Source organism: Mesoplodon mirus (assembly GCF_964341445.2).
Source record: "Mesoplodon mirus genome assembly, chromosome: 6".
NCBI classification, from domain to species: domain Eukaryota; kingdom Metazoa; phylum Chordata; class Mammalia; order Artiodactyla; family Ziphiidae; genus Mesoplodon; species Mesoplodon mirus.
In genome coordinates, this window is record NC_138982.1 from 3,212,500 (window position 1) to 3,238,547 (window position 26,048).

The 26,048-nt window shown below is 41.4% G+C and overlaps 2 protein-coding genes across 4 annotated transcripts in view; one reads left to right on the forward strand and one right to left on the reverse strand.

The window, feature by feature from the left end:
• The window catches only part of PCCB (propionyl-CoA carboxylase subunit beta), an 88,848-nt gene extending 69,259 nt beyond the window's left edge, over window positions 1-19,589 (forward strand). The window contains exons 11-15 of the mRNA XM_082625934.1: window positions 15,420-15,527; window positions 15,768-15,868; window positions 16,295-16,393; window positions 17,225-17,324; window positions 18,355-19,589. Of these exons, the coding sequence (XP_082482060.1) occupies window positions 15,420-15,527; window positions 15,768-15,868; window positions 16,295-16,393; window positions 17,225-17,324; window positions 18,355-18,476 (530 nt within the window). The 3' untranslated portion in view covers window positions 18,477-19,589. The remainder of the gene's footprint in view (window positions 1-15,419; window positions 15,528-15,767; window positions 15,869-16,294; window positions 16,394-17,224; window positions 17,325-18,354) is intronic.
• Window positions 19,590-22,299: 2,710 nt separating this feature from the next.
• The window catches only part of STAG1 (STAG1 cohesin complex component), a gene marked incomplete at its 3' end in the record, with an annotated part of 433,334 nt that continues 429,585 nt past the window's right edge, over window positions 22,300-26,048 (reverse strand). For 2 of the 3 annotated variants that reach the window (XM_082624612.1, XM_082624613.1), the window contains 2 exons: window positions 24,515-24,595; window positions 22,300-24,427 (listed from right to left, as the gene is read on the reverse strand). In XM_082624612.1, the coding sequence (XP_082480738.1) occupies window positions 24,404-24,427; window positions 24,515-24,595 (105 nt within the window). Of the gene's footprint in view, window positions 24,596-26,048 lie in introns of all 3 variants that reach the window. The other variant, XM_082624611.1, reaches the window with a different exon arrangement.

A 26,048-nucleotide genomic window follows, 5' to 3' on the forward strand; every position in this document is an offset into this window, starting at 1 on the left:
CCCCCAAATTTCAAATCATCCCAAATAGACAATTCATTTCCATCCTACCTCCCACCCTTGGTAATCTTAATCTACCCTCTGTGAATTTACCTATTCTAGGTATGCCATATAAGTGGAGTCATACAATATTTGTTCCTTTGCATCTGGCTTGTTTTACTTAGCATAATGTTTTCAGGGTTCATTCATATTGTAGCATGTATCAGAACTTCATTTTAACTTTTCATGTCTATATAATATTCCATTGCATGTGTATAACTGCATTTTGTTTAATCATTTATCTGTTGATGGACGCTTGGGTTGTTTCCACCTTTTTGCTATTGTGAATAATGTCACAGTGAACATTGGTGTACAAGTATTTGTTCGAAAACCTGTTTTCAGTTCTTCTGGGTATACACCTAGTTGTGGAATTACTGAATAATATGGTAATTTTAGGATTACTTTTTTGGGGAAACATCACACCGTTTTCCACAGTGGCTGCACTGTTTTACATTCTCATTAGCAATGGACAGGGTTCCAATTTCTTCATATTCGTCAACACTTGTTATTTTCTGGTATATTTTGATAATAGCCAGTCCTCATGGGTGTGATGTATTATCCCATTGTGGTTTTCATTTATATTTCCCTAATGATTAGGGATGTTGAGCATCTTTTCTTAGGCTCATTGGCTATTTGCATATCTTTGGAGAAATGTCTATTCATGTCCTTTGCCCATTTTTTAATTTCTTAGAGTTTTTTTGTTGTTGTTGAGTTACAAGCATTCTTTGTATATTCTGGATATTAAACCCTTACCAGATAAATGATCTGCAATATTTTCTTCCATTCTGTAGGTTGTCTTTACACTTTCTAGATAACGTCATTTGATATACAAAAGTTATAAAATTTGATGAAGTCTAATTCTCTTTCTTTCTCTCTTTGTTTTTGGTTGCTTGTGCTTTTGGAGTCATATATAAGAACTTATTTGCAAATCCAATGTCATAGAGTTTTTCACCTATGTTTTCTTTTAGGAGTTTTTTTTTTTTTTTTTTTTTTTTTTGCTGTACGCGGGCCTCTCACTGCTGTGGCCTCTCCCGTTGCGGAGCACAGGCTCCGGACACACAGGCTCCGCGGCCATGGCTCGCGGGCCCAGCCGCTCCGCGGCACGCGGGATCCTCCGGGATCGGGGCACGAACCCGCGTCCCCTGCATCGGCAGGCGGACTCTCAACCACTGCGCCACCAGGGAAGCCCTCTTTTAGGAGTTTTATGCTTTTAGTTTTCACATTTAGGTTTGATCAGTTTTGAGTTAATTTTTACATATAGTGTAAGTTAGGGGTTCAGCTTCATTCTTCTTTTTTTTAATAGATCTTTATTGGAGTATAATTGCTTCACGATACTGTGTTAGTTTCTGTTGTACACCAAAGTGAATCAGCCATATGCATACGTATGTCCCCATATGCCCTCCCTCTTGAGCCTCCCTCCCAGCCTCCCTATCCTACCCCTCTGGGTCATCGCAGAGCACCGAGCTGACCTCCCTGTGCTATGCGGCTGCTTCCCACTAGTTAATTATTTTACATTTGGTGTGTATATATGTCGATGCTACTCGCACTTCACCCCAGCTTCCCCCTCCCACCCTGTGTCTTCAAGTCCATTCTCTATATCTTTATTCCTTCCCTGCAGTTAGGTTCATCAGTACGTACCATTCTTTTTAATATTCCATATATATGCATTAGCATTTGTAGTGAGCTTCATTCTTTTGCACGTGGAAATTCAGTTATCCCAGCACCATTTGTTGAATAGACTATTCTTTCCCTTTTGAATGGACTTGGCATTTTTGTCAGACATCAGTGGGCTGTAGATGTATGAGTTTATTTCTGGGGTCTCAATACTATTCCTTTGGTCTGCAAGTCTATTCATGTTCTAGTATCGCACTGTTTTGATTACTGTAGGTTTGTAGTAAGTTTTAATATTGGGAAGTGTGAGTCTTCTCATGTTCTTCCTTTTCAGATTATTTTGGCTTTTTGGGGCCCCTTGCAATTCCATATAGATTTGACTATTGGCCTTTCCATTTCTACAAAAAATGTTGTTGGAATTTTGGTAGTGATTGCATTGAATCTGCTGATCACTTTATGAAGTGTTGATATTTTAACAGTGTAAAGTTTTCTAACTTATGAACACAGGATGTCTTTCCATTTATTATTTATTTATTTAAAATTTTTTGCTGTGTTGGGTCTTCATTGCTACACATGGGCTTTCTCTAGTTGTGATGAGTGGGGGCTACTCTCTGTTGGCGGTGCATGGTCTTCTTATTTCAGTGACTTCTCTTGTTGCTGAGCACGGGCTGTAGGTGCGCGAGCTTCAGTAGTTGCAGCACGTGGGCTCAGTAGTTACGACATGCAGGTCCCAGATTGTGCGGGCTTCAGTAGTTGCGGTCCGTGGGCTCAGTAGTTGTGGCTTGCAGGCTTTAGAGTGCAGACTCAGTAGTCGTGGTGCACAGGCTTAGTTGCTCCATGGCATGTGGGATCTTCCCAGCCCAGGGATCAAACTCACATCCCCTGCATTGTTAGGCAGATTCTTAACCACTACACCAAAAGGGATGTCCCCTTTCCATTTATTTTGGTCTTCTTTTATTTCTTCAGCAGTGTTTTGTAGTTTTTACTGCACAGGTCTTTAATGTCTTGGTTAAATTTACTCCTGTTTTATTCTTTTAGTTGCTATTGTAAACGGAATTCCTTTCTCAATTTCTTTTTTGGATTGTTCATGATTGGTATATAGAAAGACAACTATGCAACTGCCTTTTGTTTGCTGATCTTGTAACCTGCAACTCTGCTGAATTTATTAGCTTTAGTAGCTTTCCTGTAGATTCTCTGGAATTGTCTACATATAAGATCATATTTAATGCATATAAAGATAGTTTTGCGTCTTCTTCTCCAATTTAGATGCCTTTTATTTTTTTTTTTCTTGTCTACTTGCTCTGCCTGGAACTTCCAGCACGGTGTTGAATAGCAGTGGTGCCAGTGGGCATCCCTGTCTTGTTCCTGATCTTAGGGAGAGAACTTTGTGTTTCACTATAGAATACGATGTTAGCTGTGGGTTTGTCATATATGGTCTACATCATGTTGGGGAAATTTCCTTCTATTTGTAGTTTTCTGAGTGTTTTATGAAAGGTGATATATTTTGCCAAATGCCTTTTCTATGTCGATTGAGTTGTTCATGTAGCTTTTGTCCTTTGTTCTATTAATGTGGTGTATTATACTGATTGACTTTTTGTATATTGAACCACTTTTGCATTCCTGGGATATATCCCATTTGGTCATGGTGTCTAATCTTTTTTTTTTTTTTAAATAAACTTTACTTTTTAGAGCTTCTTTTAGCTTCACAGTAAAATTGAGTGGAAACAACAGCATTCTCATATACGCTCTGTTTTCACACATGTACAGCCTACCCCACTATCAGTATTCTGAACCAGAGCAGTATGTCTGTTACAATTATGGAATGTACATTGACACATCATTACAAGTCCATGGTTGACTGTAGGGTTGACTCTTGGCATTGGATATTCTGTAGGTTTGGATAAATGTGTCATGACATGTATCCACCATTTGTAGCATCATATAAAATAGTTTCACTTGCCCTAAAAATCCTCTGTGCTCCACCTATTCATCACTCCCTTCCCCCTAACCCTGATAGCCTGATAAACCCCTGGCAACCACTCATCCTTCTACTGTTTCCATAGTTTTCCTTTCCCAAAATGTCATATAGTTGGAATCCTACAGTATGTAGCTTTTTCAGATTAGCCTCTTCCAGTTAGTTATATGGAGGAAGCTGGTCTGATAAGGCCACATACTCTATGATTCACGTTTCCTCTGTGTCTTTTCACGGCTTGATAGCTGATTTCTTTTTAGTGTTAATATTACATTGTCTGGATATATCACAGTTCATTTATCCATTCACCTACTGAAAGACATCCTGGCTACTTTTAAGTTTTGGCAGTGACTCATATAAAGCTGCTAAAAACATTTGTGTGCAGGTTTTTGTGTGGATGTAAGTTTTCAACTCATTTGGATAAATACCGAGGAGCATGATTGCTGGCTCAAATGGTAAGAGTATGTTTAATTTGTAAGAAACTGCCAAACTGTCTTCCAGAGTGGCTGTACTAATTTGCATCCCCACCAGCAGTGAAGGAGAGTTCCTGTTGCTCCACATCCTTGTCAGCTTTTGGTGTTCTCAGTGTTCTGCATTTTGGCTATTCTGAGAAGTGTGTAGTGGTGTCTCACTTTAATTTCCATTTCCCTGATGACGTATGATGTGGAGCATCTTTTCATATGCTTATTTGCCCTGTCTGTGTTTTCTTTGGTGAGGTATCTGTTCAGGTCTTTGGCCAGTTTTTAATTGGGTCGTTTTCTTATTGTTGTGTTTGTTTGACCTAAAGAAAGGTAAACTCAAAAAGATGAGTTTATTCAGGAATAGCAGAGGAACTGTAATTCAGGACAAGCAAACTGTAGCAAGCTACAGGTGAGTCCATTGAGGGTTTGGGGCAGGTTGTATTTATGGACAGGAAATGTAAAGAGGGGAGAGTCCAGTTAGAGTCAGTTAAAATAAACAACAAATGGAGACCAGCCTTGAAAACTTCCTGAGCAGATAAAATCAGTCCAGTCACAGAAACAAAACTCAATTCAGCCCACTTTGTGAGTCCATCCTGACCTGGGTCATCTGCCATTCATGAAACTTCCCAAGGTTGATATGAGATAACCCCTGATCAACCCCCTGTCATCTGAGAAAAGTTTGGCATTATCAGTGTTCTGTAACTCAGGCCTTTAAAGGAAATCAGTTTCTTAGTCCTTAAGTTTTGTCTTCCTGAGGGCACATGTGTGAGATTTTCCAATTACATCCTCCAGTTCTGTTTTAGATTGGAATTCTTCCACAAGTTTTGAGAGTTCTTTGTATATGTTAGATAGCAATCCTTTATCAGATTGTGTGTTTTGCAAATATTTTCTCCCAGTCGGTGGTTGTCTTCTCATTCTCTAGATAGTGTCTTTCACAGAGGAGAAGTTTTAAATTTTAGTGAAGTCCAGCTTACCAATTATTTCTTTCATAGATCATGCCTTTGAAAGTAGTGTATCTAAAAGGTTACTGCCATATCCAAGGCCACCTAGGTATTCTCCCATGTTATCTTCTATGAGTTTTATAGTTTTGTGTTTTACATTTAGGTCTGTGGATCCATTTTGAGTTAATTTTTGTTAAAGGTATAAAGTTTGTCTACATCAGTTTTTTTGGATGTGGATGTCCAGCAGTTCCGGCATCATTTGTTAAAAAGACTGTTTTTCTTCCATTGTATTACTTTTGGTCCTTTGTCAAAGATCAGTTGATTATATTTATGTAGGTCTATTTCTGGGCTCTTTATTCTGTTCCATTGATTTATTTCACCAATACCCCTTGATGATATTGAGTCGTTCTATCCATGAACATGGAATATCTCTACTTATTTAGCTTTTTTATTTTGTTCATCAGAGTTTTGTAATTTTCCTCATAGATCTTGTTTTGTTAGATTTATGCCTGTGTATTTTGGGGGGTGTGCGCTAATGTAAATGGTATTATGTTGTTAGTTTCAAATTCATTGCTGGTATATAGGAAAGTGATTGACTTTAATAAATTCACTTTGTGTCCTGCAGCTTTGCTATAATTATTAGTTTCAGCAGTACTTTTGTTCTTTAGGATTTTCTACATAGACAGTCATGTCGTCTGTAAACAAAGAAAGTTTGATGTCTTCCTTCCCAATCTGTATGCCTTTTATATATTTCCTTTTCTTGTTCCATTGTACTAGCTAGGACTTCCAGTACGGTTTTGAAAACGAATGGTGAGAGGGCACATTCTTGCATTATACCTGATCTTAGTGGGAAAGCTTCTAGTTTTACACCATTACGTATGATGTTAGCTATAGGTTTTTGTAGATGTTCTTTATGAAGCTGAGAATGATCCCCTGAATTTCTAGTTCACTGAGAGTTTTTTATCATGAGTAGGTGTTGGATTTTGTGAATGCTTTTCTAGATCTATTGATACGTTCATGTGACTTTTCTTCTTTAGCCTGTTGATGTAATGGAGTACATGAATTGTTTTTCAGATGTTGAATCAGGCTTGCATTACCTGGGATAAATCCCACTTGGAAGTGGTGTATAATTATTTTTGTATGTTACTGAGTTTGATTTGTTAAACATTTTGTTGAGGATTATTGCATTTATGTTTGTGAGAGACACTGGTCTGTAGTTTTCTTGTGATGTTTTTGCCTGGTTTGGGTATTAGGGTGATGATGGCCTCATAGAATGAGTTAGGAAGTTTTCCCTCTGATTATATCTTCTAGAAGAGATTGTAGAGAATTGGTGTAATTTCACTTTTAAAGGTTTTGTAGAATTCACCAGTGAACCTTTGTGGGCTTCATTTTTTTGTTTTGTTTTGTTTGGCTCTTTTTGGCCATGCCACGCAGCATTCTCTACAGGTGGTTGTGCTTTTGTGTAGTTTACCGTACAGTACAGTATAGAGTACAGCAGTGCAGTATCTTTATTTCAAGCCCAGGATGTCCGGACATGAGCCTGAAACCAGTGGTGATGTATTGGGTACTGTTAAGAAGTGCCAAGCGGTAACAGTGGAAAGAAAAGTTAAAATAATTGAGAAAGTGGAGCAAGGCAAAAAGGTGGTAGACATCAGTCATTCTTATAACATGAATTGTTCAACCATCAGCACAATTCTAAAGAACAAGGACAAGATCATGGAACATGAGGTCTGCTGTGCTGATGATGTCAACAATACTATTGAAGAAGTGTGGAAGAGTGATGGAGGAGATGAGAAACTCAGTGTGTGGATGCAGGATCAGTTCAGCTTAATGCTGGCTCAAGAGAAAGCTAAAAGCCTTTATGAAGACTTGACGAAGAAACACGGTGAAGAATCAGAGGGTGCATCTTTTAATGCCAGCCATGGCTGATTTCATTGCTTCAAGACTAGAGCCAACCTTCACAATATGGTAGCTGCCCAGGAATTTCCTGAAATGCTTTGGGAAATGATTGATGAAGGCGTGTATTCACCCAAGCAGGTTTTTAATGTGGATGAGACAGGACTGTACTGGAAGAGGATGCCAGACCGAAGTTACATCAGTAAGAAGGAAAAGTTGATGCCAGCCTATAAAGCAGCAAAGGATAAGCTAACTCTGTTGTTTGGTGGCAATACTTCCAGTGATATAAAGCTGAAGCCTCTCTTAGTTTATCATTCAGAGAACCCAAGAGCCCTTAAAAACATAGCCAAGGGCTCTCTTCCTGTTGTGTGGAAGAGTAACCCCAAAGCCTGGTTACACAGGCCATTTTCCAGGACTGGTTTTTCCACCACTTTATCCCGGAGGTGGAGAAATATTGTTTGGAGAAGGACGTCCCATTCAGCATTCTTTTGCTGCTCGACAGTGCTCTGGGCCAGCCCCCATTCATGGACAACTTTCATTCCAATGTCCTGTAGTGCATCTGCCACCGAAATACTATGTCACTCGTCCAACCTATGGACCAGGGGTTATAGCGACTTTCAAGAAATATTACTTATGTCACACTTTTCATCAGGCAGTAAAGGAGAGTAACAAATCAGGAACAAACTTGCGACAATTTTGGAAGGACTATAACATCTACAAGGCCATAAAAAACACTGACTTTGCTTGGCATGAGGTTACGGCCATCACCAGGAATGGGGTTTGGAAGAACCTTTGCCTGCAGTTTGTTCACGATTTTCATGGATTTGAGAAGGTGGATGAGGAGTCCAAAGAGGTCTTCAGCAACTTAGTGACCCTCAGCGAGAAGCTGGAGCTAGATCTGCAAGAGGACGACTTCATTGAACTCCTTGCTGTGCAACATGGGAGCTTACTAATGAAGAACTGATGGAATTGGTGGCCCAGAGAAACGATGAAGAGAGACAAGAAGAAGAAGAAGTAACTGAAGAACCTAAGAGGTTCACGATGTAGGAAATAGCAAGGGGATTTTCTTTATTTGAGGAGGCACTGTTAGTTTTTGAGGCACAGGACCCGAACGTAGAACGGTAAACAAAGGTAGCAGCAGTCTTGCAGAATGCAATCCAGTGCCACCGTGTCATCTACGATGAGGAAAAAAAGGGCTACTACCCAGACATCACTGGTTTGTTTCTTCAAGAAGGTAGATGGAATTGAATCCAGCGAGGAACCAGAACCTGCGCCATCAGGCGTGAGTGAGATTGCAGCTTGCCCTCTGTGTCCTGTGGCTGACGATCCTTCAGCTCTACCATCTCCCACCTCCTCTCCCTCCTCCAGTCAGTAACTCTTCTTGCCTGTTCACTCGATGCCAGCCCCTGGATGCCAGCTGTTGTACCACACTACTGTACTTTTCAGGGTACTGTACTGTAAGGTTAAACATGTTTTCTTTAGTTTTTGTGTTTGTATTTTATGTATTACTTGTGTGAAAAGTATTATAAACCTATTACCACAATTACTATGTAGCTAGGCTAACTTTTCTGCACTTAACAAACAAATTGGACTTACGACCACACTTGAACGGAACTCCTTTATATGTAGGGGACTTAACTGTATTTCAGTTAGCATAATGCCTTCCAAGTCCATCCATATTGCTGCAAATGGCAAAATTTTGTTCTTTTTATGTCTGAGTAGTATTCCATTGTATGTATATATATACCACATCTTCTGTATCCATTCATCTGTTGATGGACACTTAGGTTGCTTACATATCTTGGCAATTATAAATAATGCTGCTGTGAACATTGGGGTGCATGTATTTTTTCACATTAGTGTTTTTGGGTGTTTTGGATATATTCCTAGGAGTGGAATTACTGTGGCAGAAGAACTGAACAGACATTTTTCCAAAGAGGAAATGCATATAACCAATAGACACATGAAAAGATGTTCAACCTTGCTAATCATCAGGGAAATGCAAATCAAAACCACAATGAGATATCACGTCACACCTGTCAGAATGACTATCATCAAAAAGGACACAAATAACAAATGTTGGCAAGGATGTGGAGAAAAGGGAACCCTGTACACTGTTGGTGGGAATGTAGATTGGTGCAGCCACTATGCAAAATGGTATGGAGGTTTCTCAAAAAACTAAAAATAGAACTACCATAAAAAACAGAACTTTCAGCACTATAAATATGTATCCCATTTGGTAATCTTATTGAAGATTCTTTTTTTAAAAAAATCATTTATTTATTTTTGGCTGTGTTGGGTCTTCGTTGCTGCACGCGGGCTTTTTCTAGTTGCGGCGAGCGGGGGCTACTCTTCTTTGCTGTGCGTGGGCTTCTCATTGCAGTGGCTTCCCTCATTGTGGAGCACGGGCTCTAGGCGCGTGGGCTTCAGTAGTTGCGGCACGCGGGCTCAGTAGTTGTGGCTCACGGGCTCTAGAGCACAGGCTCAGTAGTTGTGGCACACGAGCTTAGTTGCTCTGCAGCATGTGGGATCTTCCCAGGCCAGGGATCAAACCCGTGTCCCCGGCATTGGCAGGCGGATTCTCAACCACTGTGCCACCGGGGAAGCCCTGAAGATTCTTTGTGTATGATGAGTCACTTTTCTCTTGCTACTTTCAAGATTCTGTCTTTGTCTTTTAATAATTTGACTATAATGTGTCTCAGTATGGGTGTGTATGAGTTTATCCTACTTAGAGTTTCTTGAATTTGTAGCTTCACGTCTTGTGCCAAAATTGAGAAGTTTTTGGACATTATTTCTTCAAATAATCTCTCTGCCCCTTTCTCTCTCTCTCTTCCTTCTGGTACTGCCATGCGGTATATGTCAGTTCAGTTGATGATATTCCATAGGTCCCTTAGTCTCTATTCACTTCATTTTTTCTTTTCTTTCTGCTCCTCAGATTGGATTATTTAAGTTTTCTTCAAGTTTCCTTATCCTTCTTGTCTACTCAGGTCTGTTGTTGAACCCCTGTAGTGAACTTTTCATTTCAGTTATTGTACTTTTCAGCCATAGAATTTCTGTTTGGTTCCTTTTAATAATTTTTCTTTATTGATATTCTCATTTTGTTCATACTTTTTTTCCCTGATTTTTTTAGTTCTTCATGTTTTCCTTTACCTCCTTGAGCATATTTAAGACAGTTGATTTAAAATCTTTGTTTAGTAAGTTTATTGTCTGGGCTTCTGCGGGATGGATTCTTTTAATTTATTTTGCTCATTTGAATGGCTGTACTTTCCTGTTTTTTTGTATGCTTTGCTATTTTTTGTTGGAAACTGAACATTTGAATATTATAATGCGGTAACTCTGGAAATCATATTCTCCCCTTTTTCCAGAGTTTGTTGTTTTTTTGATTGTTGAATGCTGTAGTAGTCCATTTGTCTAGTGACTTTTCCCAGCTGTTTTTGCAGAGGCTATATTCCTTGTTGTTTCCCTAAGCTTGTGTCCAGCTATTGTTTTAACAGAGATTACCTTGAACACCAGGTGCCAAAACAGACAAATAAGAAAACATCTCTCCTAGTCTTTGCAAATTGTCTCTGTACTGAGGCTGTCCTTCAACATGTAGCCAGACTTACACTGAGTTTAGGTATCAGCCCAAGGTTAAAGCCTAAGGTCTTCTCAGGTCTTTTGTAATGTTATGTTTTCATTTTAATTCATCTCAAGGTATTTTATTTTTAAAAACTTTTTTATTGAAGTATAGTTGTTTTACAATGTTGTGTTAATTTCTGCTGTACAGCAAAGTGACTCAATTATACACATATATATTCTTGTTCATATTCTTTTCCATTCTGGTTTATCACAGGATATTGAATATATTGTTAGTTCCCTGTGCTGTATGGCAGGACCTTGTTGTTTATCCATTCTATATATAATAGTTTATGAATCCCAAACTCCCAATCCTCCCCCACCCCCTCGTGGCAACCACAAGTGTGTTTTCTATGTCTGTGAGTCTGTTTCTGTTTTGTAGACAAGTTCATTTGTGTCATATTTTAGATCCCACATATAAGTGATATCATATGGTATTTGTCTTTCTCTGCCTGACTTAATTTACTTAGTATGATCATCTCTGGGTCCATCCATGTTGCTGCAAATGGCATTATTTCATTCTTTTTAGGGACTGAATAATATTCCATTATATATATACCACATCATCTTTATCCATTCGTCTGTCACTGGACATTTAGGTTGTTTCCATGTCTTGACTATTGTAAATAGTGCTTTTGTGAACATAGGGGTGCATGCATCTTTTTGAATTATAATTTTGTCTGGGTATATGCCCAGGAGTGGGATTGCTGGATCATATGTCAACCACACCTGTGTAGGAGGATTCCCTTTTCTCCAAACCCTCTCCAGCATTTATTACTTGTAGACTTTTTAATGATGACCATTCTGACTGGTGTGAGGTGGTGCCTCATTATAGTTTTGATTTGCATTTCTCTAATAATTAGCAATGATGAGCATCTGTTCATGTGTCTATTGGCCATCTGTATGTCTTCTTTGGAGAAATGTCTATTTAGGTCTTCTGCCCATTTTTCAATTGGGTTTTTTTGTTGTTGTTGTTAGTGAATTGTAGCTCTTTATATATTTTGGAAATTAAGCCCTTGTTGGTTGCATCATTTGCAAATATTTTCTCCCAGTGTGTAGGTTGTCTTTTCATTTTGTTTATGGTTTCCTTTGCTGTGTGAAAGCTTATAAGCTTGATTAAGTCCCATTTTTTATTTTTGCTTTTATTTCTGTTGCCCTGGGAGACTGACCTAAGAAAACATTGGTACAATTTATGTCAGAGAATGTTTTGCCTAAGTTCTCTTCTCGGACATTTATGGTGTCTTGTCGTATATTTATGTCTTTAAGCCATTTTGAGTTTATTTTTGTGTATGGTGTGAGGGTGTGTTCTAACTTCATTGATTTATATGTGGCTGTACAACTTTCTTAACGCCACTTGCTGAAGGACCGTCTTTTCCCATTGTATATTCTTGCCTTCTTTGTCAAAGATTAATTGTCCCTAGGTATGTGGGTTTATTTCTGGGCTCTCTATTCCATTCCACTGATCCGTTCAAGGTATTTTCTGATTTCCCTTCTCAGGTCTTTTCTGAACATGCATCTGGCTCTAGCATGTCTGCGTCTTTCTGAAGTCCCTTGTATACACAGGTGATCTTGAATGCCCTAATCCCCACCCCCAAACCCCCTCTCTCCCTGTTTTTTTCCTCCAAGGCCTTAGGGAATCTCAACCGTAATCTTTCACCCCAGATGTCTATAGGTGGTTCTTTTTTTTTTTTTTTTTTTTTTTGCGGTACATGGGCCTCTCACTGTTGTGGCCTCTCCCATTGCGGAGCACAGGCTCCGGACGCTCAGGCTCAGCGGCCATGGCTCACGGGCCCAGCCTCTCCGCGGCATGTGGGATCTTCCCGGACTGGGGCACGAACCCGTGTCCCCTGCATCGGCAGGCGGACTCTCAGCCATTGTGCCACCAGTGAAGCCCTTGACTCAGTAATTCTTTGTGATGTTTATGGGGTGTCACAAAAGGCAGCTTTAGAGGCTCACAGAGGAGGCCTCTTTTCTGGTTCTCATTTCTTTTTCTTTTTTATTGAAGTAGAGTTGATTTACAGTGTTGTGTTGATTTCTGCTATACAGCAAAGTGACTCAGTTATACGTATATATATTCTTTTCCATTATGGTTTATCACTGGATACTGAATACAGTTCCCTGTGCTGTACCCTAGGACCTTGTTGTTTATCCAACCTATATATACTAGTTTGCACCTGCTAATCCCAAACTCCCGATCCTTCCCTCCCCCACTCCTCCTCCCCCTTGACACTGGTTCTCATTTCTTCCTGTAGGAAGCCAGGGCTCATTGGGCTCTCTGGGTGCCAGGGGCTCTGTCAGGCCTGGACTAGGGCCTAAGATGATGGGGCCATCATCTTAGTGGACCTGGGGCCCACTCTTGGCAGCTCAGGGCCACAGGTTTTCCATTTCTGACTGTGTTCATTTCCCCAACGATTTTATCTTGTTTTGGTTGTCATTGCTTGTATTTTTCTTCATTTTGATTTTTATTCTGGCCTCTTTGTACTTCTTGTGGTTTCTTAATTTAGAATTGTCTTCATCCCAGGACTCATCACTCACATTCTTTATTTCAAGTCATTAACATAGATTTTTCTTTTATTGAGTTACAGTTTAGGCACAGTAAATTACATGTTCATTGGGATGGGTTTTGGCAGTTTATACAATTTTGTATTCACCATTCAAAACAAGATATGGAACATTTCTATCATCAGAAAATGCATTAGGCAAGAGGGAAGTTTTGCCTATTGCTATTATTTTTTGAGTTGTCTTTTTATTGTTGATTTGTAGGGTTCTTTATATATTCTGGATGTGAATCCTTTGTCAGATATATGTATTTTAAATATTTTTTTCCTGGTCTGTGACTTGTTTATTCATTTAATTAGTGGTGTCTTTTGATTCCCATTATTTTAAAAACTTGGTAAAGTCCCATTTATCAGTGTTTTTACTTCTGATTAGAACTTTTTGTGTCCTGTCCAGGAAATCTTTGCCTACTACAAAGTTTCAAAGATAGTCCACAACATCTTCTAGGAGCTTTGTAGTTGTGGGTTATGTTAAGATCTACAATCCATTTTGGACTAATTTTTGTGTATAGAGTATAGAGTGAAACAGGAGTCTACTTCCGTTTTTTTCCATACAGATATTTAATTGTTCCATCACCATTAGTTAACAAGACTTACTTTCCACACTGAATTGTTTTGGTGCCTGGTCTAAAATCAGTTGTGTGGGCCTGTTTCTTCACAATCTATCCTGTTTCATTGCTGTTTTTGCCTACCTCTGTGCCTCTGCCATACTGTCTTGATTACTGTAGCTTTGTAGTTCTTGGTGGTTCTCACCAGGGACAATTTCAATATCCTGGGAACATGTGGCAGTGTTGGAAACACTTTTGGTTGTCACAGAGGGGATGAGGGGTGGAGGGGTGTGCTACTGGCATCTAGTGGGTGCAGGCCAGAGATGCTGCCCTACATCCTACGTGCAGAAGTCCAACACCCACAGCAAAGAATTATCCTGTCCAAATTGTTGATAATACCAAGACTGAGAAGCCCTGCTTTTGTGAGTCTTCAAGTCAGTTAGTGTAAGTCTTCCTATACTGATATTTTAAAAAAGAAAATACCGTTTTGACCATTCTGTCTCCTTTGTATTAACCATGTGAATCTTAGAATCTGCTTATCAGAAATCCCTATGATTTTGATAGGAATTGTTTGAAAAATACAGATTTCTCCACTATACTTGCTATTAAACTTTAAATCTAAAATAATTAAAATAGTATAAGTAATTAAAATTAAATACAATGAGGAACTTAGTCTCTCACTTTTACTAGTCATGTTTCAAGTATTCGGTAGCCGCATGTGGCTAGTGGCTACTATGTCAACAAATAGCAGAGCCAGAGAACATTTTCATCATCATAGAAAGCTCTTTCGGGCAGCACTGGTATAGATCAGTTTGGGGATTTATTTATTCTTCTAATCCATGAGTATATAAGTTTTTTTGTAGATATTCTTTATCAGATAATGGAAGTTCAATTGTACTCCTAGTTTACTGCTAGTTTTTAATTATGAATGTTGGATTTTCTCAGATGTTTATATCTATTGAAGTGACCATATGGTTGTTCTCCTTTAATAATTTCATTGCTTTTCACACATTAAATCAAGTCCGAATTCTTGGGTATAACTGCACTTGGTCATGATGCATCAGTGTTTTTATCTAATGCTGGATTTGATTTGGTAATATCTTAGGACTGTTTGTATCTATGTTCATGAGGGATTTTGGTCTGCATTTTCTTGTAATGTCCCTTTCTTGTTTTGGTATCGGGGTAATGCTGGCTTCATAAAATACTTTGCAAAGTGTTGTAGGAGAGGGTTTACTAGTAACTGAGCTCTCATTCTGTGCCCTTTCCCAGATACCATCTCCTGTAATCCTTACAGCTATGGTGGGAGGGGGATAACACCCCTGCTTTTCAGGTGGCGAATCTCAGGCTCAGAAAGTGAAGTAATTAACCTGACACATGGCTATAGCTGGTGAAGCCAGAATCTGATTGCAGGGTACAGGGACTCTCTAAGACCAGCCCCTGAATGTCACCTCCCACGACTGGCTGCAGGGGCGAGGCAGGCTGTGCATCAGGTGGCAGCAAGCAGCCCTTCAATTTATGAGGCTGAGACTGGCTGCCTGCCCTGGGCTTTGCTTCCAGACCCTCACGGGTGGCGCCACTCCGTGGCCCTCTGGCCAGTGCCAGGTGGGTTCTCCTGTCTTCCCAGTTTTTCCTGGAGTGTGAAGATCCCCTTAGCCGTTTTTTGAGGAGGTAACTTTGGTGCCTCCTTAGTAACCAGCTCTGCATGGTTGCTGAGGGCACGTTCCCAGTGTGGGTGGGACTGGGAATTGCCCAGAAGCTCAGCTGGATGATTTGTCTTTTTCTAGGATGCTTGGACATTAATTCATCTGTGAAAGGGGCTCGTTTTGTCCGATTCTGTGACGCATTCAATATTCCACTCATCACGTTTGTGGATGTCCCTGGCTTTCTCCCTGGTGAGTCATTGACAGAGGTGGGGGCCAGGAGAGGTGGTTTTGCCCAGCGAGGCACCCACTTTATTTGGAGATCTTGCAAAATTCCCTCAGGATTTGTGACGTCTCCACATTCTGGGTGTCTGGATGGTGCGGCTGTGTGAGGGGTGGCCCTCTGGGGAGGGGGAAGACCTCCCAGCTGAGAGCAGAGGCCGACCTCCTGAGGATTCTGTGGGTATCCAGTAACTCTTCCTCGTGACCCAGGCACCACGCAGGAGTATGGGGGCATCATCCGGCACGGCGCCAAGCTTCTCTACGCGTTTGCCGAGGCAACTGTTCCCAAAGTGACAGTCATCACCAGGAAGGTGAGGAACTCATGCTGGAGGCTGTGAGCTCACTCACTCCCGTGGCAGGGCTGTGGCTGGAAGTCTGGCCGACAGGTTCAGCAGCGCTGGAGGGAGACTACGCCTCGCTCCCCTTAGAAAGCTCCGGAGGACAGTACAGTGTGGACAGCCCTGCAGACACGCCCTGCAGAGGTGCCCCTGGTCATCTGGGAACTGAAAGCAGCAGTGGGAAAAAGCAGCCGGGAAAGACCGTGACCATGAACTGTGAAAGGCCTGTGGGCTGCGTCCTTGTGCTCCGGCTCCCTGGCCTCACAGACACTGGGCCTTTAGCAGCCCAGGAGGGCTCTTCTTGCTTTTTGTCCTCATTTTGCTTGGCTTCCTGGGGTTTTTCAGGGATGTGACGTGGGTGACTCAGGCACTAACATTCAGCATTTGGGTCTGTTCTAGGCCTATGGTGGCGCTTACGATGTCATGAGCTCCAAGCACCTTTGTGGTGACACCAACTATGCCTGGCCCACAGCAGAGATTGCAGTCATGGGAGCAAAGGTGAGGCCCCCTGGCTTTCCCTTCTGCGTCTGGGAAATGTTGGAGAGGGGCCAGGGCTCCAGGGAGTTGGGGTCTAGACCCTGGCAAGCCTGCCTCCCGCCTTCTCACTTCAGGCGTGTGCCGCCGTCTCCGTGCCCGGGTGGGAGGAGCCTAGAGTGGGTTTTGAGACGTCAGTAAAGGGGAGAGGGCTGAGTCAGCTGAACTGGCCTTTGGAGGACTGGACGTTTCCCCAGCCCCAAGCTGCTGACTTAGGGCAGGTGCTTCCTGTTGCTGAGCCTGCTCCCCACTCCTTTCCTGCTTCAGAACAGCTGTTGCGGTTGAACCAGGTAACTCCCGTGCCCCCGCCTCTCCAAGCTGACTTTCAAGGGTTCTGACGTGAAGGCTCATCCTGCAGTCCTCATTTTTTCTACGTTTGCATTTCAATCTTTCCACCTCTGGCCATTGAATTGTGTGCTCAGGGCTCAGAATCATGAAAAAGGAAAACAGCAGTCTGCTTCCTTCAGTGAGGGAACTGTGGATTTAACAGTGGAAACTGGGCCAAATATCTTGGCCTCAGAGAAGGATAAATGCAGTTGGAGAGAGCAGGACAGAATCTGGGGAGGCAAACACCTGGCTTAGCCTGGGCTGCTCGGCATTGGGGCCACAGCTGAGCATCCATCACAGCCCCCGGAGTCGTGGAGGTCAACTCCAGGCACCTGGAGCTGGCACTAGTCTCTGGTACACTTTGATTTACCAGGACACTGGCAACCACGCCCATGATGATGAGCGGAGGGGGGCCTGCCCAGGTCTCCAGGGGCCTCCAGGGGCGTTCACTAACTCCTCTCGTGACAGGGCGCTGTGGAGATCATCTTCAAAGGGCACGAGAATGTGGAGGCCGCGCAGGCAGAGTACATCGAGAAGTTTGCCAACCCTTTTCCTGCAGCCGTGAGAGGTAGGGCCTGTGGTGGGAGGGCAGCTCTGTCCGTTTGCTGGGTCACTTACTTCTTATTTTACTCCAGGAAGTCTGCCTTGGTCCTTCCAGTTTAGTCTGGAGACCAGTGAGGGCTGGCTTGTCCCTGGGCAGTCATCACTTAAAGACACTGCTTTGTCACCAGGATCAAAACAGCATTGCTGAAATGGCTGAATCTCTTAGTGTTGTTCCAGTCACCCTAGTGCTGTGAAAAATCTACCCAAAACAAAGTGACTTAAAACCACCACCTTTTGTTTTGTTTTGTTTTGTTTTCCCTTATAATTTTGAGGCTCAGCAGTTTGGTCTGGGCTGAACTGGGTGGCTCTTCTGCTGGCTGGGCCTGGGATCAGTCATGCAGCTGTGTCATCTGGCGGTCTGACTGGGGCTAGTCCACGATGGCCTCACTCATATGGCTGGGGCTGGCTGTCAGGTAGACCGTCTCTCCACGTGGTTTCTTATTCTTAGGGAGGCTGGTCCACACTGCTTTACATGGTGTCCTGAGGGCAAGAGGGAGAGCAGGGAAGCTGCAAGGTTCCTTGAGGCCTAGGTTTGGAAGTTGCAGTGTTACTTTTGCCACATTCTGTTGGCCAAGGCAAGTTACAAGGCCAGGTGAAGAAATACAGTCCACTTCCTGATGGGAGGGGTGGCATAGTAACATTGCAGAGGGGTTTATGTACAGGATGGGAGGAATTGTTATAGTGATTTAAAAAAAAATAAAAGTGCACTTTCTTAATTGGATTCCCTGTTGAATTCATCTTGGTAGGGAGAGGGTCACATTTTCCTTTTCTTGCCAAGTGTTCCTAGGCCAGATGTTTGGGACCTGCCAGAGGAACAGGGGACTCCTGGGATCAGGGGAAGGTTCACAGGACCCAGCTCCTCTTGTGTCAGGTTGGGCCCTGCTCACACTGCTGGCCGCAGAAGATAGTGCCCTGGCTGAGCACCATGTGGGTGTTGGATGGGTGGCGGCATCTGGGGCTGCAGGTGATCTGCTTCCTTTTCTGTGCTTCCCCAGGGTTTGTGGATGACATCATCCAGCCTTCCTCCACACGTGCCCGAATCTGCTGTGACCTGGATGTCTTGGCCAGCAAGATGGTACAGCGCCCATGGAGGAAACATGCAAATATTCCGTTGTAAATGTACCAAGGGTAGTTACCACCTGGCCATGTGCACCCATCCCTGCCTTCTGCAGTCATGAAACCTGGGAATCTAAATACCGGTAATAACTTGGCTAAATTTATTAAATTCTAGAAAGATTTCATTTGTGCCTTCCTATAAAATTGTTTTATTAAAAATCCTAACAGTTTTTGAGCATAAATCATATTTTTTGTGGTAAAAATCTGAAAAATCAAGAAAACTAAAGGAAACACTATAATATTCACTTAGAGCTGATCCTTATTTGACACCTCTGTGTATTGTTTTCCTTTCTTTTCCCAAGAATTAATTTTCTTCTCTAAAGGTGAGATAATAAGCTTTTAGGGTGAAGTACTTATCTGCTTTTATTTTTCTTACTTTTAAATAATATAACAGTTAAATGATATGTCCTGTCCTTTCAATTCCTTCAGGAATTGTTGAGGATTAAAGATGTTTGTAATTGTGCATGTGTGTGTGTGTCTACCAGAATAGATGCTCAGTAAGGCATATACCCTATATTAATTTCTTACCCTATATTACTTCTTTCCAGAAACGTGTTCTCACATTTTAAAAAACTTATTTTGGAAAATTTCTAACCTGTGGAAATGTTGCAAGAGTTGTATACCCTTCACCTAGATTACCCAGTTCTTAACATTTTCTACATTTGCTTCATCTTTTATATAAATATATAATTACTATTTTTACTGACCTATTTGAGAGTAAGTTGCAGAATCATGACCCTTTGTCCCCCCAAATGTCAATGCTTATTTCATATGAAACAAGGCTCATTGTCTTACATAGTCTTTAATGACACTGACATTTTTGAAGCATGTTCGCCAGTTATTTTGTAGAATGACCCTCAGTTTGGGTTTGTCTGATTGTTTACGGACATTTAGATCCAGGTTGGAGTAATACACAAGAGTGTTCTTTCCTTGTATTACATTAGGAAACACGTTAGGTTTTTCCATTATTGATGAAATTGAGTCTGATCAGCATTCTTTAAGCCTGTCAGCACACTTTCATCCACTACTTTTTAGTATCCATTATGATTCTTGCCTCAATCAGCTGTTCTATGTTGGTGGTAAAATACTGTATTTCTAACCCTATCATTATATACACAAGAAGAAAGAGCTTTCTCTTCTTTAAGTTTTTAGTATCAATTTAGATGCATAAATTATTTTTTCATTTTTAAACATTTTTTCCTGAAATAATATATTTTTCTTACTATGCTATCACCCTATCAACTTTTCAAATGCACATTATACTAGTTTATTGAGAATCATATATTATTATTCATAACTGAAATCTGGGCTTAGTACATAGTAGGTGTTTCATAAATGTTTTAGTGAATGAATATATTCAGTCATTCAATCAAGAAAAAATAGAGACTGAGGAGTTCTTTAAAAATTTAATGTTAACTCATTTTGATGCTCAGAATTTCCTGATACGGCCAGAGGGGTGCTCTTTCAAGCTGGTTCCTCAGTCCTTTTGATATGTCACAGTAATTTTTTGTGCACTTCCTTATTTTTTGACACAGGGTAATGTACCAGGTTCATCTTATATTTTCCTCACCCAGCTCCAGATTCAGTGATTTCTTAAGAGCCCTGGTTTCTTTTAGTAGATGAAATTTAGAAGCAAACATATGGCCTGAAACATATTTTTGTCTTCCTAACTAGGTGGTTAGTTCCTAGGGGGCAGAGATGTTTGGCCAGAGGCTCCTTGTACTTCTCTTTGGCACCAGCAGTAAGACAGTAAGCCATTGGAGCTGGGAGAGGAGTGGTGGCAGACTCCTGGTCTTTTAGAGGCCTCCTGGCTAAGGAAGAACCATACAGGTTGGTTAGCATGTGGCTCAACAGCTTAAAGTTGCCTGGCCAATCCAATTTCTGGGGTCTGCCAAGCTAGGATTTGGCCCATCTGAAAACCAAGCTGGTGGTGGAGACACGGAACTGCAAGATCTTGGAAGCTCTGTCAAGCAGACCAGCCTCAGTGTATTGCAGAGCAGCAGTCAGTTTTCTCATCAGCTGCTCTTAGGAATGCCTTTCCCAACTGTGGTCTCATCTTAAAGGGACAGAGAAAAATGCTGAATCTTGTAACCAGAGAGGACTTGGGTGTACTGAGTGGAGTGCTGGCAAATGTGTGTTTAGACTGAGAGCAGATAATACAGCGAGTTGTGGTGGAGGTAGGCTCTGTGAGTGTCCTGCTGTAACTGTCCCTGCCCTAAGTATGTAAACCGATTTGTCCTGAACCACACAGCTAGAGTGGTGAAGCTGGGATTTGAACCCAGGCAGTACTGTCTGAATCCCAAAGGGTTGGAGTGAGAAAGGCGGTGGTGTGCTCCACTTGGGATTGTATCAACCCAAAGAGCTACTAAATTTGGAAAACTTTCCTACCTTATGCATGATGACATCTTTTTGAGTTGCTGGAATAATGGGAGCACGCACATCCACGAGCAGCCTTCCAGTGCTTGTTTGTGTAAAGTCTTCCCAGCTTCTCTTCTGACCATGTCTTGGTCTCCTCAGCCCAGTTCTCTGCTTCTGGATGCACTGATGCTTTTTGCTGGCACTTGAGATGTGGTTTGCCCAGAGTCAGAGAAGCCTGTGAAGGCCACTCACCCAGTACACTGATTTAACACCCTTGATGGAGTTGTTGAATCAACACAGACTCCACCTGTTTGACAGATGTGAACTTTAAGTCCTTCTGGTTTCAAAGGATTTCTGGAGAGCTGTGGCTTTATTATATGTATTTTAGTGAAACTACAGGTCCTCACGCTCTTGCTTCCCTGTCAGCATGGGATCTCCACCATTCCAAGCAGAAGCTGTGGCTACTCAGTGGGCGGAGCCTCAGTCTGGGGCCTGTGTGGAATCCAGCCAGCACATTTGGGCAGATGTGGCAGCCTTAGTAGGTAGGTACTGACCATGTCCCTACTGTCCTGGTGATGAGAAATGCCTCATTTATGTGCCCTTGGGAGCAGAAAGCTATCCTTCAAGATGTGATGCCCAGTGTAGACCCCTACAGAGGAAGGCACTTAGAGGGCATGGATGGAACCTTACCTGAGTTTGGCCTGATATGTGGAGCCTGAGCAGGCACTAAGCCTTTGTTTCCCATGAAGACACTGCTTCTTGTTTGATAGATTCTTTTCTGAGAGCAGGGCCAATGGAGAGTCACAGTCAAGTCACATCTGGGAGGTTTGCAAGCTTGTCCGAAAGTAGAGTCACACATGGGCAAAGCCCTGTCTAATCTCATAAGCACATAACCTTCAAGATGAGCTGCTACAGAGATCCGTCCTCATCACCTTCCCTCCTGGGCTGCCTGGAGAGCTCACCTGCCGAGTTATCCCCTGCATTCCTGCCTCTTCTGCACAGCCACCTTAGTCCATCTAATGAACACAGCCCAAAGAACACGGTCAGGCCCATAAAGTATAGGATACAATTTTGTTCAGTGACACCTGGCAGCAATGTCAAGAGAAACCCTCACTTCAGCAGCCATGTAGAACACAAGTGATCTTTACAGGGCACTGCTATAGGGGGCAACCATGCAGAAGTGCTGGGTCTGGATCTCAGGTGGGGGAAGGACCCAGGCTTCAGACCAGTTGATAATCCCTGAATGCCTCCTCCAAAACGCAGCCCACGAGAGGCTTCCTCTTGAATCACAGACCACTTGGCCTAGCTAGTCTCTCACTCTCTCCAAGGAAATAGAAAGAATGAAAGAGAACTGTTGAGCTAGTCCTAAGGTTCTGCTTGCTTAAAAAAGTAAAGCCTCATTGATACAGGAATTTTGCCATCATTTAACAAATGATCTGAAAGAGCAAACTCTCAGTTTTTGGTAAAAAAGGAAAGCTTCATCATTCTGTCGACAGGACAAGAAATCACCTCTTTAAAGCTTTACCTAGTAGGAACAATAGGATGACTACCACAAGCCTGATTTTGAATAGTTTATTAAAGGAAAGGTGAAGCATCAGTTTCAAATTGTACAAAAGGAAAAAAACCTCATATTGCAAATGTACAATTTACAGAATTACTAGCAAAACCAATCAAGGAGACACTGAAAATACAAAAATTCGATTGACTTCAAACTGAACTGGAAACCCATTGGAGTTGATATTACGCCTTTTCTGTTGCACGGTAGTCCACAATTCTAAGTCAGCATTTGTTTGTTTTCCACGTGAAACTGTCAAGCCAAGGATCAATCTGTGCAGGTGCCAGGGCACTTCCCAGCCTACTCCCTGGCCAGAACCACAGGTGGCGGGCAGGGCTGGCATGGTGGACAGTCCAATCATCCCCGCCCCTTCAGTTCCAGTGAAACCCACATTTCTGGAGGAAAGTGAGACCCCAGCCCCAACTGGAGCCCAGGAATTGCTCAATTAGTAGATAAAACATTTTTGGTGACCAAGTTTTTTTCAGAACTGTACAAATGTTGAGAAAAGTTTGTTTTGTCTGTTTACTAAAAGGATGAATAAAATAATCCATTTTGCTTTCCCACATAGTCACTGGGTGCACAGATTTTTTTTTTTTAATGCTTTTGTTTTTTGGTAAAAAGGGAAAGCCACATCACTCTGTTGCAGCTACTTTACTTTAAAAACCAGCCCAGAAACAGCTGTGGATGGATTGGTTTGGAAGTTCTGAGGCTTACTTTAAAAATCAGAAAGGAAGAAAGTGGGCTTTTTAAAATAACAGTAGCAGCAAGTCATAAAAGTTTAAGCAGAATGTAACTCTAAACCATTAAAGGCTGTCCTGAAGACTCATAATTTCTTTCCCCTGAAGAATTATCCTTAATATGCACATTTAACACTGAAATGTTGCTGTATTTCAAGGTAAGCTTAAGAACTTCACCCTCTAAGCACAGACTTCTATGCAGCACATACTTCTATAATTGGTAAAGTTAATTCACAAAATTAGTGCATAAGGGTATTAAGTGCATGGGAAGTAGACACGGTTATGTTACACTTAAAATTACGTTTGAATGGCGAAGGAGTTCATGATTATCTTTTTAAGAAAATGGAAGTCCATGTAACTTGAATTTGGCAGGGCATGAAATAAGTGGTAAAAACAGCAAACTGATAACTTGAGAACCATTTTTGTTTTACTGAGAATACTTTATTTGCTGGTAGAAGTTGCTAAAAATGCACAGAACAAATACCAATAGAAAATGTACTGTATTTGAATCTCCCTAATCTATATAAAATGAATGGTGTACAGCATCTGTTGGAAAAATGGCTGCTTGGACATGTCTTATTTTATGCCCCCTTATAAATAAAAATAAACCTTTTTATTCAAGAGTATATAAAATCGGGGAATTCATATCCATGTCCACAGAGGGTGTATGGTTTTTGGCAGAGATGCACTGTCAGAGTTTCATCTTAGCTTGTCAGTATTCTGCTCCTCCATATTTCTGTATTCCACAAGGTCCAACCAAATCCAGTGAGCTCCAAAACACTCTTCGGCAATTAGGATGAGCTGCTTTACTCATAGGTTTAATAAAAATGGTTAGCTTTTAAAACATAAAAAGGCAAAATGTTAAAACGGTTTTTAAATTGTACAACAGGAAAATAAAGTTAAAAATAGTTTTTTTTACTCAATGCTGAGTTTTCATAAAACAGGTGTATTACAGTGTTTATCTTGACAGCTGTTTTAAAAATTTAAAATTTCTTCCTCCCTCCAGAAAAACACACACATCTGTATTGGGATAAGTCCAATAATAGGACACAAATGATTTTTCAGGTCAGTCTTTCTGAAGTGACATTCACCAACATTCTCTTGGGTAATTTACATGCTCCTCTTCTGTCACTGCAAAAAGGGATTGACCTCAATCATTTGATTAAAAAACAAATCAGATCACATCAAAAGTGTTTTTTTCCCCATACAAGCTATCACAGTATATAGGCCTCTAGCTCTAAATAATAGAGTTCCAGATTTGTAAATTTTCTTCAGACTTCAGAACATAGGCATTCCAAATCCCTAGAAAAAGTGAAACACAATTATTAAATTCATGCATAAACAAGACCCAGAAACCATAATAAAGAACAGTAATAATTTAACATTTACTGAATCGTCTTCTATGATAGCTGCAGAATCAAAGAAATCTGGCCTCAGCTCAGCTCTCTCTCGCCGATTTCTTGATGGGGGCTGGAAAAAGAAGCCAGATACTTATTTTTTTCCTGAGATACATTAAGACAATGAACTGTGATAATCAGCTAATATTTCTAATAGTATCATAAATATAAAGAACTGTTAAGGGTCAATTTGAAAGGAAAAGAATCTGGCTTTTACAGGAGCATACATTAAAGAAAAATGTAACAGTATTTGGCTTTTAATTATCACTTAGATAAAAAAAGGCTTTCAAATACAATGAATGTGTAAATGCATATAAATAATTTTGGGGCCTATAAACAAAGAACATACCTCTCAATCATGGAATAATTATAAGACTGATCAAATACTAGGTGACAAAACTTCACTAAATTCCCCAAAGCAGGCAGATGGAGAGCTACTGATGGGTGGGCTGAGGGAGGTTACAGATTGGATATGGTCTCATTTACGTTTCTTACCAAACCTTTTCATTATGGAAAATTCAGAACATACAAACCAGAATGCTATGGGGCAAACTATGTCCCCCCAAATTAATATGTTGAACTCCTAACCCCTAGACCACAGAATGTGACCATATTTGGAGACAGGACATTTAAAGAGGTAAGTAAAAGGAGATTGTATGAGTGGGTTCTAATCCAGTGTGATCCATGTTCTTACAAGAGGAGGAGACATGCACAGAGAAAAGATCACGTGAAGACAAAGGGAGAAGATGGCCATCTACAAGTCAAGGAGAGAGGCCTCAGAATGCTCGCTGACGTCTAGCCTCCAGAACTGTGAGAAAATACATTTCTGCTGAAGCCACCCAGTCAATGATATTTGTTATGGCAGTCTAGCAAATTAATACATAGAGAAAGCAGTATGATGAACTCCCATACACCCATCACCCAGCTTAAACAATTTTCAAACATTTGGCCAATCTTGTTCCATTGAATTCCTGTTGTTTTCTTCTCCATGTCATTTCACCTATGACTACTTCAGTATGTATCTCTTAACAGATGGAAACTTTTTTTTTTTTTTTTTTTTTTGTGGTATGCGGGCCTCTCACTGTTGTGGCCTCTCCCGTTGCGGAGCACAGGCTCCGGACGCGCAGGCTCAGCAGCCATGGCTCACGGGCCCAGCCGCTCCGCGGCATATGGGATCCTCCCAGACCGGGGCACGAACCCGCATCCCCTGCATCGGCAGGCGGACTCTCAACCACTGCGCCACCAGGGAGGCCCCAGATGGAAACTTTTAAAAAACATAACCACCATGTATTACTATTTCTACAAAGAAAATTTCTTAATATCACCTACACTTAGTCCATATTCAGATTTCCTTATTTTAAACATGTCTCTTCACATTGAACAAATAAGGTCCATATTCTGCATTTGGTTGCTATGTTGGAGTGCAGTGTACATAGGCTCCGATTTAAAGTACAAGAGGCCAGATGAACATGCTGTACTGAAAGATCTAGTGTAAGCTGTTTTTCATGAAGGTAATAAGGAGCCAG